The sequence below is a fragment of the Hyperolius riggenbachi genome, chromosome 2 (assembly GCF_040937935.1).
Source record: "Hyperolius riggenbachi isolate aHypRig1 chromosome 2, aHypRig1.pri, whole genome shotgun sequence".
Classification (NCBI taxonomy): domain Eukaryota; kingdom Metazoa; phylum Chordata; class Amphibia; order Anura; family Hyperoliidae; genus Hyperolius; species Hyperolius riggenbachi.
Genome location: NC_090647.1, coordinates 182,353,603 through 182,368,316, shown reverse-complemented (window position 1 = coordinate 182,368,316; position 14,714 = coordinate 182,353,603). Strand labels below are relative to the sequence as shown.

Here is a 14,714-nt window from a genome sequence, read left to right as displayed (position 1 = left end):
TTTTGACCTATGACACTGTATTGTTATCAAATCATTTACATGATCTTGTTTTGTTGTGAGTTTCTGTATGTTCTAGCTTGTATGTTAACCCATTTATCTATTGTGCAGCGCTGCGTAATATGTTGGCGCTTTATAAATACAATAAATAATAATAATACGTACAATAAAGCTCCTAAGATCAGTTAATGCATCAGGGCCCAGTAATTGTCTGTAATTTTCCTAAATATCTGAAATAAAGCAGACACTGCAATATCTGATTTAAATGCAGCCACAATTTATTTACAAAAGTAAATCAGAAAATATTTTAGGTACAGAAAAGTCTTTTTGCAAAATAAACATTTCCAACAAATAATTTTAGATGAACTATAAATGCATTACTGCAAAATTCCTGCATAGACATTTTAAACTTTAGAAATAAGAATTTGCAGCCTTCCTGTACCTCCCCAAAAAAACAGTGCTATAACCACAGGGTGAACGCAATACATTCAAATGCAATTTTCAGATTGCTTTGTTCAGCTGGACACAGATAGCCAGAAGAAGAGACAGCGACAGCACTCTACTACTCATCCGATACTGCATGTTAAATAGTAAGTTTAAAGAATACACCCTCTTCAGAAAACAGCAACAAGACAGACGGAAGAATGGTTCAAAAATATTTTGAAATCAGATAAAAGCACACTTTTTACATAGAAATTTCAGAACACTGAAAATACAACATGCCCCTTAGTTTTGATTATCCTCTCATAAATAGGTCAACAAAAAAATCTGGTTAAAGAGGTAATACAAGAATAAAAGGCCATTGCAATGTTATATCTTACAGATAACATAAGCAGTAAGAAGCACACATCCAGCTTGTGCTTAAACATTTACATCCTCCTCCTCCTCCTCCTCCTCCTCCTCCTCCTCCTCCTCATCGTCATATTCATCTGATGGATCCTCCTCAGATTCTTCTGCAAGAGATTCTGTACTTATAGGGCTTTCACATGGAAGTAGGCTGCCCAGCTGTTGAAGAAACACAAGAGGATTAGTTCTCTACTTTAATGTCTACTCTGTGTCATTTCTGTGATCCATCATCTGTTTTCCAACATGCAAGTTACTTTCTAATACGGAGAAGTAATGACACGAGTGAAGAGCTAACACTTACATCTTATAAGGTGCTTTTGTTACAGCACTGGCCTATGGCATTCCACTTACCCTATTGACAGGCCAGATGTAAAAATAAGCACACATTTCAGCATCAGAATCAAGTTTATTCACCAAGTGCGTAGGTAGAAAAAAAACAAAGTCTTGTAAAAGTGTGCAAACCTTTTAGCTTAGTTCCAACTTAAGAGTATGGGTTCAGAAAAATGATCACTTTGGGGAAACTTATGTGTAAATACTATATTTTCTAAGGAAAACACTTATGCAGCTGGAGAGCCTAATATACAATGTACAACTGCACCCAAAAGTACATTTGCATAATCTCAGAAGAGTTCATCATATTTCAGCTTTATTCCCTATGAAATGGGCGACTACTCTAATCAGCTGGACCACTAGACTACCAAGGAAACTGTAAGGGCGAGAGGACCACTAATCAAAGAGGGAAAATAAGGGGAAGGGGGGTGGGGGGTTTACAGCATAGGGGCCACTATAAGGGGAACATTGTTGGAGTCAGTATAAAAGACAGCACAGGCCGAGCGGGGCCCTTGTTTCCTGTGAACCAATAAAAATAGGCATTCTAATTCTATGCCTCTGCAAAATACTATCATTTCAGACAACATAACTGCCCCCGAATAAAGCTGCCACTCATCAGGCATTATTTGTTTTACGATGTGCCATGCTCAATTATTGCAAGACATCTATAAGTATGTAATGTGGTTTTTTTACGGAGTCCATGGGGACTGCCAGAGAAGAAGCCAATTGCAAACATGGATTAGCTGACTTTACACAGTTACGTGTAATAAAGAAATAATGTTAAGTCCTGTTCTCTGCAGAGGAAGTTATGTTGGTGAAATCGATAGCAGTATATGCTGAGGGCTAATCTGAAGTGCTTGTTATGCTGGATACACACCATGCGTTTCCGCGTTCGTCGATACGCATTGATTCGATTATTTCCGACATGTCCAATTCAAGCTTCGATGGATCGTTAGGTCGATTTGCCATATTTTACTTGGCAATCGACCTAAAAATCATTGAAATGCGTTCGGAAATGCTCGGAAATAATTGAATCGACGCGCATCGACGGACGCATTCGACGCAGAAACGCATGGTTTGTATCCAGCATTAGCCACTTCAGCCCCACAGTGTCGAAAACCTTATGCATCTGAGCAATGTTCACCTCCCATTCATTCGCCAATAACTTTATCACTACTTATCACAATTAAATGATCTATACCTCGTTTTTTCCACCACTAATTAGGCTTTCTTTGGTACATTTTGCTAAGAATTATTTTTTTCTAAATCCATTTTACCAGGAAGATTAAGAAAGAAATAGAAAAAAATCATTATTTCTCAGTTTTTGGCCATTATAGTTTGAAATTCATATATGCTACCGTAATTAAAACTCATGTATTTTATTTGCCCATTTGTCCCGGTTATTACACCATTTAAATGATGCCCCTATCACAATTTATGGCGCCAATATTTTATTTAGAAATAAAGGTGCATTTTTTCAATGTGCGTCTATCACGATTTACAAGCCCATAATTAAAAAAAAATGTTATAATATACTCTCTTGATATGCATATTTAAAAAGTTCAGACCCTTAGGTAACGTTTTATTTTTTTATTGTAATTTCTTTTTTAATTAAAAAATGTATTTGGGTAATTTTTGGTGTGGGAGGGAAACGGCTAATTTTAAATATAATATAACTGTTTAATAAAAAATGTATGTGGGTGTAGTTTACCATTTGGCCACAAGATGGCCACAGTCAAAGTCCTGGATGCGAACGCATCCGGGAACTAGAAAGAGGACGGGAATTTTTTTTTTTTTTTGCAGAAAGACGGCAGTCTCTGACTCTGATAAGAGACGGTCGCTTTTTCTGCAGGGGACTTTGATTGGTGAATGGGAACTATATTCCCATTCACTGACCGGAAGTCTAACGGCAGGCATGCACGCAGGAGCATGCGCAGCGCAGCCCATCTGGACGTACATATTCGTCCAGATAGGCTGAAGTGGTTATGGACATACACTACAGCACATCCTGCAATATTGTATAACTGGTGTTGCATGTATGGTAAAACACTGCCTTTCGTGCAGTTACCCACAATATCAGGAATTTCTAACAAAGGTTACATAAACATGTACTGGATTCACCACAATCAAAATATGCACCTATTATATTTTCTACCGCCTTACCATGCCCACCACAATCCCTGCTTCTGCCCATCCTTACTGTAATATGCCAACCACTGATTTATCCAATCAGCCCCACTATGAACTTCCCACTGTTCACCGCTTCTATTTCCCAGTTGGTGTTATCACCTGTTTATTATCTATCCATTCACCGGTCTTAAATACATTCCACATCTCCCAACCTGTCCTACACTCCCCACAGAATTTCCCATCCCAATCATCACACATAACTTTTGCCAACTCACGAATCTTCCATGCCCTACCCCCTGCTATGGAACAATTTGTGCTAATCCAAGCACAAGTTTCTAGCCATCCCTGCATATACATTCGGATTTTTATCAAGTACCACAATTCCATCCACCTACTCTATGCATCGCTTGCATTCACCCATTACTCTAAATATTCTTTCACAGAAGCTCATCTATTGACAAGTCATCAGAGAGGTGGTTTGGCAATACAGCATATTGGTAGTGGGTCAAAAAACACTCAACCAACCACCTATTTTGGGGGGAATGGTGATCTGAATGGTACCAGACAGTTATAACTACATGCCAAAATCTTGTTCTGAGATACAAGTGACATCCTGACTCATGCAGTGTGACCAATTTCTAATCACCAGTTACTTCAGTACGCCTTACGCCAATATTATAATAAACAAATGGCTATTTTCTGAGGGAAAAACACATATCTGTTGCTGAATGCTCATGGGCAGTAATAACATCCCCAGTTATTAATTATTCCCTGTATAAACAGACATAAAAGTGCACTCCGTCTGTAAATCAGTAAGGCTATGTGCCTGTCTATGCGACAGATATTCTAAACACTTACATTTAAATTTAATGTAGCAGCTGTTACAGTAGAGGTCGTTATTCCGGATTCTGACTTCTGCTCCGGATTGGGATCCTCCAAGGTCTCTTTCACAAGCAACACACTGTTCAATAAAAGACAAGAGCGTTAGACTATACACAATGCCTGGTCTGTGGTCACAAATCCAGCTTGCAGGATACATCCAGCAGAACCTGACACCGCTGAAAGCAGCAAAGCAACTGAAGTCATTAGTGGGTTAGTCAGCAGCCAGCAATAATCAGCCTTGGTTATTAGATTGTGCAAAGCGATCATGTAGAGAAAAGCACCAGTCCTCAGCCCAAGCCACCAGCAAATATAAAGCAAAGTTTTGGCACTAGGTGAACTTTTGTGGCCCAGACATTTCATGAAATAAAACTGATCTCTAAAGACTTCCAGGCTCTTAATCAGGGAACTTCACTTTCTAACTTGGTATTGCCTTAATTAAAATATATTCACAGAACGCAAACATAGTCTTAATTGTTCAGCTGTCAATTTAAATATGCAATCAAACAATTCCTTTTGGCATATGCAGAAGTGAAAAAAAAAAATCGATGTTCACAGCATTCTGCCAAGATTTATTATCAAGCTGTAGTTTAAATAAAAACCTGGGGAGGAGGCCAGACCTGCAAGAATGCTACGATCATACTCCGAGCACTTCAGCCAACAAGAGAGGTACTGGGAAGCTGAGCATGCACTTTGCATGGAGAAGAGTGAGGGAGAAACCTTACATAGAACTGTCTCAGGGAACACAGTCATGGATGGCTAGGAAATCTCAATTCATTTTTTCATGATTTCTTCTCTCTTAAGCAGACCAGAAGGTCATGGCATGCTGGACAGACTCCAGGTAGTTTTCTGATAATCTACAGTTATGTAAAGAAAAATATTCCATGCCTGTAAATAGCTTAACTAAAAGCTTAACTGGAAGACTAAAGTTGGAGAGGGTTGTGTGTCATTATCTGCAACTGCTGTCGTTGCTCTTCTGACTAGCCACCCAAATATACAAGAGAGTATGCTGGAACCTATCCTACTTGGCCTGTTCAGAATTGTAATCATGCTGAAGGTGGTTAAAGTAACAGATCTCCAATTGGAGTATACAATTTTAATCATCATTGGTGAGGAATAAGTCAATAATGAAATACCTCTATAGTAAAGACATCCTTAAAGCAGATGTCCACTTTTTCACTTAATTGTGTATTGAATAATAATCACAGAGGCGCTTGGCTTGCTACTAGACATATTCTAGGTAATCCGGTATTAACCTGATGAAGCAGGATTGTAACTGCGAAACGGATTGAATTGTGGAGCGTTTAAATAAAGCAAATTGTTGAGCAAAACAACAGAATCTTGTCTACTTTTGGGGAGGCAAGTCCCCTTTTTAGTTGGATTTAAGCATATTTCATTCTTGTTATTGGTGCCTCTGTTTAAATTTATAGTGTTTAAATGTATAGTCCACCCTTGGTGGAAGAGTGTTATTCCCTACTTTTCCTATCTGCAGAGAGCGACTTCTTAACCTGAGCGGGGTCAGGTCTTACATCCACACCTGCCTTAACAGTGGTTGCCTGAGCAGTAACCCTTGTTTGTGAGTATAATTTATCTTCGAACATTTATTCATTGGCCTTGATTCATAAAGCATTACCTCATGCGGTAATGCTGAAAACAGCAGACTTTACCGACCACTTAGCAAAATGTCAATTCATAAAGGCCGTTACCGCATGAAAAGCTGACATTACCGACCAGGGAGATAAATTACCGACTTGGCTGCAGTTACCGACAACACGTCAGTAAATTGTCAGCAAATCTCAATTCATAAAGCCTGCAACAAGCGGTAAGCCTGGTGGTAGTTACCAACACCTCTAGTGAGGCGATAAGTTACCGACAGCTCTGATGAATGCAAAAGTGCAGAGAGCCGAAGTCTGTTTGAGTAATCAGTGGAGAGAGCCAGAGAGCCAGGGGCGTAGCAATAGGGGTTGCAGAGGTAGCGACCGCATCGGGGCCCTTGGGCCAGAGGGGCCCCGGAGGGCCCGCCATCAACTACAGTATTCGCTCTTTATTGGTCCTTTGTTCATAAAAATCACTTCTATAGATACTTTGAATAATGGTAATCATCAACAAACTGTTCCCCATCCCCTTCTTGCACCTCTGACGCTGTAGTTGCCATTGGCAGGTTTTGGTGCGCCGTATCAATTGTTATATATAGAGTGCTTAGGGGCCCCATTATAAAACTTGCATTGGGGCCCACAGCTCCTTAGCTACGCCACTGCAGAGAGCCCTCTGTGTGAATCATTTGAGCAGGCAGGGAAAGACTGTGTGACTCATCTGTCTGAGTCATCAGTGGAGAGAGCCATCTGTGTGAGTCATTTCTGAAGGGCAAAGAGAGAATCGAGACACTGCTCTACTCTACCGCTCAATGGGCTGCGGTAATTTACCGACCTCCTAGGGCAGCTGCGGAAATCTTTATGCATTAGCACACAGACCGGGAAAATACCGAGTGCGGTATTTTCCCGACAAGATTTTTTTTATCGCACTGCTGTTTATGAATCGAGGCCATTATGTCAAACATACTACACTATTGTGGGCGCTCTGTTTCTCCTTTTACTTTTGTATAAACAACAATGTTTGTAGCACAGCTCTTCCAAAACATATTTGCAAAACTTGTTTTCCTAAATTCCTAAATGCAGAGAAAATATTTCCATTATTAACACTAGCTGAGAATGCTGAACAAGGTCTTTTTTCTCTATGTCGATTTCAGGCTCGAGAAAGACTAAACTGGTTATTTTACGGTAATATAGTAATTGGTATATTTTGGGGGATACTCTCACTGAACTCTTGATAAGGCAGGGAAACTGTGTTTTGGATGCTGTGCTAATAAGTGTAATAGATTATCTCCACTGGAGTGTTAATAGGTGTATAATTTCTTCCTCTGTTGCGACTCTACACTGTCTACAGTACAGAGAAAAAGATTCTTAGTTTTGAACTAATCCAAGAACAGATGGGGACAATTTAACTGTCTATTCACACTTCAACAAGGGTATTCATTAAGCTCATGTATGCTTTACCAGGTAAAACGATCTGGTTTTATTGTCTACAGGGTCAGCAATTCATGAAAATAAAAAATAGCACAGGAACAGAAGATCTCTAAATATTTGAAAGAGACTGGATAATGGCTAAAGCACCTTGTCAAGGGAGTTTTAATTTCTATCACTATAGACTGTTTACATGTGTCGGTATGGCGAATTTCTAAATAAAAATTGAAGCTTGTCGTCTTCTGTGTAAAAAGAAGAGCATTTAATCTTTAAAATCAAAGTACTGCCTTTTTTTAAAGATTCTCACATATTAAATGAAGAGTAGCTCTTATGCTTTTAAAGGCACTGTTATTAATTTTGGGATGTTCTGCAGGTTTATGATCTTGGCAGCCTAAAGTCACCTCTAGCGTTTAGCCTTCAGGTATTTGCTGGTTGATTTTCAGACCACAACATAGTCATTTCAGATCCCCTCTACTTAAAGAATTATAGTACATGTTACATGATTTAGTGTGTTGTAAGTTATCTGTGGATTTGTAGGCTATATGTTATCTGTGGACTTCTACGCTATATTAAAAGCCTAGGCATGTATATTTTGCTTTGGAATGTGGAAGTATGGGAAATAACTGCAATTGTACTGAATTCTTCAAATTTACAGCTACAAGTTTAAAAACAAACAAAAAAAAAAACCCTGAAGTTTCAGAAACTAAAATCAATGAGCCTCATTTGTACCTTCTTCGGATTCATGAAGAAATGTCTGGACTCACAAAGGTTCACTGCTAATACCAACAACTATGATCGGTTAAGGTAGCCCAGGATAAATTGTAATCTCCTCAGAATCTCACCTTAAAACAATGTAAATGAAAACAAAGACCAAGAGATTCGATGATCATAGCAGCTCCTTTGCCCAAACTGTTATTACAGTAAGAGCACAATTTCTTCCCGCTCACTGACCTAGATGTAGAATGAGAAAATAACTCAGCCCTTGTTTGAATTCTGGAACATGTGCTGGAATGTAGAAGTCAGTTAAAAAACAAACAAAATAGTCCTTCCCTTGTGGACAAAGCAGCATTAGGATGAAATGGGTAATTATGATGCACCAACTGACAAATGAAGATATCTTTAGCAAATATAATCATGCAAAACAAAATGTAATTATACTGTAACTGTTAAATCTCAACCAAAATAGCTAAAGATTTTAACGGAGTTATAAAAGAAAAAAAATATCACCATCTCTTCAGGACACTTTTTCAATCCATACCAATGGGAGGAAACGTTGACTGTAGTTTGTAATTAATATATTTAGCTGCTTTTTGGAAAAAATATTGAATTAAAAAAAGGAGCGAAGTTCAAAATATACTGGATGGTTCAAAAGCTGTATAGACTTTCAAGGTACATAAAAATGTTGAGACCTTAAAAAGAGACAGGAATATAATGGCCTGATGCACAAAAGCTCTGTAATATTGCTGTGCACAGACAGAGGACAGCAATATAACCGTTAACCACTTAAAGAGGAGCTGTTCGGTATAGGGTCTCAGAGAAAAAAAACCACATATATCCAGGGCTGTGGAGCCGGTCCAAAAATCCACAGACTCAGACTCCTCAGTTTAGGATTCCACCGACTCAGACTCCGACTCCTCCAATTTGCATATTACAATTTTGTTGATTAACAGTATGTAACGTGAAATTCGTCTCTTAACTGCCAACGGTTAGGAATTTTACAAGACAACTGAAGTGAGAAGGATATGTAGACTGCCATATTTATTCCCTTTAGACTAAAACTAGTCCTTGGTAAGAGTACTTGTAAAAGGTACAACTCGGAACAAAGAACATCTATCAGGCCGTAGGCAATGTAACTGTGGGTACATGTAAGAATGATGTGCAGGTACTCTGCAGGGGAAGGAGGAGATTCTTCCTCTATTACACATTCTTCATGCACAATCTGAACAAGGTTTATGGGTGACAGACAACACCTCTGTGTTCAATGTGCACAGCATTCTCAGTGGATTCCCTGCAGCTCTGTGGGGAGTGCATATGTAGAGTATAGTACTACTGTGTAACAAAGTAAACCTGAGACAGATGAAATTAAAGTTTTATACAGACCTGGGGCTTCCTCCAGCCCCATTCAGGCTAAACAGTCCCTTGCTGTCCTCCTCCGCCACCTGGATCTTCTGCTATGAGTCCAGGTACTTGAGCCAGTCTGGTGTAGTGCACATGCACACACTCCGCCGCCGGGAGCATACTACACCTGCGCAGCACTATTGCGCAGGTGCAGTATGCTCCTGGCTGTGGAAGCGGCATTTAGCCAGACTGTGCTGACTGGCTGAATTACCAGGACTCATAGCAGAAGATCCAGTTGGTGGAGGTGGACAGCGAGGGACTGATTAGCCTGAAGGGGGCTGGAAGAAGCCCCAGGTATGTATAACACTTTTCTTTTCATCCGCCTCAGGTACCCTTTAATTTGTAGTCACCAAACCAAATTTTAACAACATATCAAATTATTTGATTTCATGAGCAAAGAGAGTGCATATATTTGCATAAACCAGCATCAATGCAGAATTATTTCCATCTCATTGACCATCTCTATTAGTGACACGGCTACACATCAGGCTTTATTCTTACAGCATAGACGTTATTTAGTATATATAAGAGATTCCTGTGTACACATCATATATACTGTACAGTCACAATCAGATATGTATATCTGACTTTAAAAATATGGGGACTGCTTTATTGAAGCAGCACAAGTAACTAATTTTGATTGGTTTATTTCAATTTTTGTGGACTGAGCACAGCTATTACTGTATATATACTGTATATATACATTATTTTTAATGACTTATCTGAGAAATAGAACATTTTATCATATTTTATTTACAGTTACAAATTCATTAGGAGTCGGAACATTTTTTCCCGACTCCCGGCACCCAAAATTGCTCCGACTCCACGACTCCGACTCCACAGCCCTGCATATATCAGTAGCTAAATATTGGCTGTACTTACATTACATATGCATTTCACTATCCACGTTTGGATTTCACAGAATTTTTATTTAGTATTTGCAGAGGTTGATGCTCTGTCTTGTATAAAGCCAATTGTGATGTAATATCCTCCCTTACCCTGCTTCCTGATGATTCGACTCACAAAAAAGATCCAGATCAAAGATCCTAATGGTTCATGATCCGGACAACACTACTGTGCAGTGAATATTAATTAGCCATGTGGCTAGGAACAATACCGGACTCTTGCAATATACTCTAACGGAACATGTGCCCTGTGAACAGCACATTGATTTTTCAGTGCTGTGAGCTGGGCTGCAAGATACAAGCTGCTGTAACATGAGCCTGTAACTTCTCACTGTGAAAGCAGCCTTAGGGCGGGATAGGGAAATGAAGGGGAGGACCAAGGGAGTGCAGTAGGGAGAAGCAGCAGCCCCAGCATGCTCTGCAGTATCTGTTATGCGGCCTGTCGGCCTCCTTAGGAGCTTGGGAATAAAGAGGTTTGCTATTCAGCAAAAATCAAAGTTAGGCTCAACACACCATACAATCTTGGTTGTTCAATCTTACCACTTTCAAGTAGTATAAGAGAGCTTATCCAATCAATCATTCAAGGTATTTTCAATCTGTTGGCCCTTATACTCTATAGATTTGGTAAATCTGTACAACCAAGATTGTATGGTGTGTGTTGAGCTTAAGAGAGATTTTTAACTTCAGTATTGCCTTTTTGGCTTCCTTCTAAACTGTTTAACACAGGAGAATAGAGGTTTAAATTAGCTTTTGCAGCCTGACAGTTACTCTTTAAGCCTATCTGGACGAGTATTCCCCACCCCCACCCCAGTTGCCATGCAAACAAATGAAGATTAAAAAAAAAATAACAGTAAAAAAAAAAAAGTGATTCAGCTCTTTTTTTAGTGTATGCCATGAGGGTATACGACTTATTTTAGGACATAAGGGTTAACAATTGATGGGACACAGAAAAAATACAGAAAAAATACACCTATATTTCCACATAATATATTGATGCCCTACATTGTACTAGGAACATCATTTAAATATTGTGATGGCCGGGACTAATGGGCAAATAAAATGTGTGGGTTTTATTTACAGTAGCATCGCTTATTTTAAAACTATGGTGGATGGAATCGGAGAAAGTGTGTATTTTTTGTTTTAAGTATTTGCCTATCAATGCATAGAAAAAGTAATTACTGAAAACCAGTATCGCCTACAAAAAGCTTAATATGTGGTGGAAAAAAAAAAAAGATATAGATCTTTTACGTGTGATAAATAGTGATAAAGTTATTGGCGAATGAATGGGAGGAGTGCTGACAGGGGAAAATAGTTTCCGTCCTGAAGGTGAAAACACCTGTAGGCTGACGTGTACCACGAGTTACGCTATTAGGAAGTAATGGTAATATTGCTAAGCCCTGTAAAATTACTGTGCATTTGTGCATCAACCGCTATGTGTCTCCAATGCAAAACAATGCAAGATGACACTTGATTATCAAAAGATATGCAATATTTATCTCACATTTTATAGACTACACTAATCTAGCATACAGCTGTACCACGCCAAGAATATCACTTTGAAGGGATATGTGTAGTAACAATTTGGGGAAGATTTTTTTTTTTACTGTTGCCAATCCCTGGTAGACATACAGTATATACTGTCTTAGCAGTAGGAACCTACCAACACAAAAATGTATGCTCTATGTACGAGGCTAAAAACCAACAAAAACTGTGCTTACTTGCTGCGTTGCTGAGCAGATGTTTGGGCAGATGATTGGTTCCGGGGTAAAGTGGAAGCGGCAGATGTCTGGGAGAGAGACGCACTCCGTACAGAGCCTGATGAAGACGGTGGGAGGCTGGAAGTTTGATCACGCAGATACGTGCGGTTGGAAGTGGAAACCACTTGAGAAGGGCGACTGAAATCTTGACTAGATGACAAGGAGTTGTAAGATGATGACTGATTTACCCAAGATGCCGGTCTTCGGGAATCTGAGCTGGAGTCTAAATTATCCAGTGATTCACCTCTGAAGATACATATAAAAAAAAAGTATAGTATAAGGAGGCCCAATGACTTTACAGTCTGACTATAAATGGAAACATGCACAGTAACAAACAGCGTAATCTATTACTAACGAAAATATCACTGTATTCATAAGTAAACATTTAAAGCTACACTTTATCTACCTTCTCATGAAAGTTGGAGCAGACGACGAGTCTTTTGTTACACTAGAGCTGCGCTGCCTGATCCAGCTGTTATCATTGTTGAGGGAAGTTTTCTTCTTCATTTCTTGAAGTATCCTCTGTCTTTCTGCTTCTGCAGGGCTGTCCTTGTATGGATCACCTGCTGTCCATGTAGTGCCAAACTCTGTGCTGCTGCCTGTAACAACCGTGCATAGATTTTAATTTACAAACACAAAACTATAATGAGAACTGGGAGGAGTCTGGCTTTAGGAAGTAGAAATCCTGTGCAAACTGTGAAAAGGCATGAGAGAAAAAGCACTGCAAAGCATGATGATTGATGAACAGCAGAGGCTCTACCCTACTAAATACAACAGGGACGCAGAAAGGAGAGAAAAAAAGCCAATAATACAAAAATAAAATAGCCATAAGGACATAATAGAAATAAATCTAGATTGCTACCAATATCATCTTAATACATGTATAACTTGGAAACAACAGATTTTGGAGCAGTAGAAAGACCTGTTTACACTTTCACTGTCCTAGATCTCAGAGCAGTACTGACAGCATCAAGGAGCACACCCAGGTACCCATTCCACTGAATCCGTACAGTTCAATAAGATGCTAGATCACTGGTTGGTGGAACCAAGCCCCTCCTTCAGAGGCAGAAGCAAGACCAGGAAGACGCAGTCTCTGGCAGGACTATTAACTCCAAGTTTATAAGTTGGTGAAAAGTTGGGGCACAAGTTCTCAGAAATACTTCCCTGCGCAGATGTCACTTACAGAAGAATTCAAACAATTATTATTATTATTATTATTTATTGTATTTATAAAGCGCCAACATATTACGCAGCGCTGTCCAAAGGTAGCCTGTAAATCATAAACAAATTTTTTTTCACAAATTAAATGCCTAATAGGCTAAAATGTAACCTCTTTCTGCCTATTAAAAGAGGCTGGTAAGTTACCTTAGGTAAATCCTGCTCTCATATGTTCATGAATGATCCAGCCAAGGGACAGGCAGAAATACTATCAGCAATACTATTATCCAATAAATGTTACATTCTGGCCTATAGGGCATTTATTTTGAGAGATGTTTTTCACTTAAAGAGGAACCAAAGTAAAAAGAAGATTGGCCATATTGGACCAACAGCATTATACATATAGAATACAAGAATGCTACCAAGCTACTACTCCACCATTGCATAAAATGTTTGATAAGTGGGTTGCTGCATTCAGTTCAGGCTACTACCATCTATAAAAACACAGATGCATGCAAAACATCAATGCACTCGATTTTTCAGCAATTTTGGTTCCATTTGCAGCTGGAAAAGTCATGCTAAATGGGACGTTGCTCTCCACTACCACATTGGAGACAGTCCAAACAGATCCTATAGATAACACAAAATCTATCAACATGTCCATTCATCCAAGTCTCCATTCCAGAAAATTATTGCTTCAAATAAATCAAATAACTCAAATCATTGCTTTAAATTATACTATTCTAACCAAATACAGCGCCATTTAGTCTTGTAGGTCTCATTTCTACCACAAGGGAAGAGCCCGATCTCTCTAGTGCATACAGTAGAATCAAACAGCAGAAGACCAAAGCTGTGACAGTTGAAGTCTTCATTTTCCAATAATCATCAACATTTTCATAGTTTTTGTAAATTTAAGAGGTTGTGCTTAACACTTCATATTTCATCTGCAAAAAGCATGATTTCTGGCCATCTCAAGCAGATAGCTATAATGATTAAGCTCACTACAAGCAGCAGTTTTTGATCTTGCTTAAAAGTGAAACTCCAGTTAATTAACAACAGGTCTTGTATTTTTATAAAGATATAGGTTTTAATTTTGTTTTTTTCTCAGATCCTAGGTGTTTTTTTTTTTTTTAGAAACACTTCAAACAATTGTAAGTTCCTCTGAGGGGCAGTTAGTAACAGGACAGTGGACTCCTAAACACTGTAAAATATGTCAGTGTTACATCAATACGTATTATTTTGTTAAAATAATTCAGAAGCAGACCCAAATGAGAATTTTTGTATATGTAAAGTCATGAGCCAGAACCACAGTAATTTGAACATGTACACTGGGCTAAATATAGGTGCTTGTACCATAAATAGGGTGGTATCCTACTGATGGCTCACCAGTCTAGGAAAGGGGGTACCCCATTTCTATTAATTGTATACAGTAATTATGTTTTGCTATAGTCCTGCCTGAAACAAGAAATATGACTCCAAAGCGAATGAAAGAACGCTAAGTATTTAACAACAATCCAACTCTAACCACATTGGATCTACAACTGTGGAGTTACACTTTGTAAAGCAAGAAGGCA

The 14,714-nt window shown here is 38.9% G+C and overlaps 1 protein-coding gene across 1 annotated transcript in view; it reads right to left on the bottom strand.

Moving 5' to 3' along the window:
- Nucleotides 1-254: 254 nt before the first annotated feature.
- The window catches only part of LMO7 (LIM domain 7), a 234,079-nt gene continuing 219,619 nt past the window's right edge, over nt 255-14,714 (bottom strand). The window contains exons 30-34 of the mRNA XM_068267863.1: nt 12,389-12,581; nt 11,944-12,228; nt 8,045-8,153; nt 4,162-4,264; nt 255-1,002 (exon numbers count right to left, since the gene is read on the bottom strand). Coding sequence (XP_068123964.1) covers nt 980-1,002; nt 4,162-4,264; nt 8,045-8,153; nt 11,944-12,228; nt 12,389-12,581 — 713 coding nt within the window. The 3' untranslated portion in view covers nt 255-979. The remainder of the gene's footprint in view (nt 1,003-4,161; nt 4,265-8,044; nt 8,154-11,943; nt 12,229-12,388; nt 12,582-14,714) is intronic.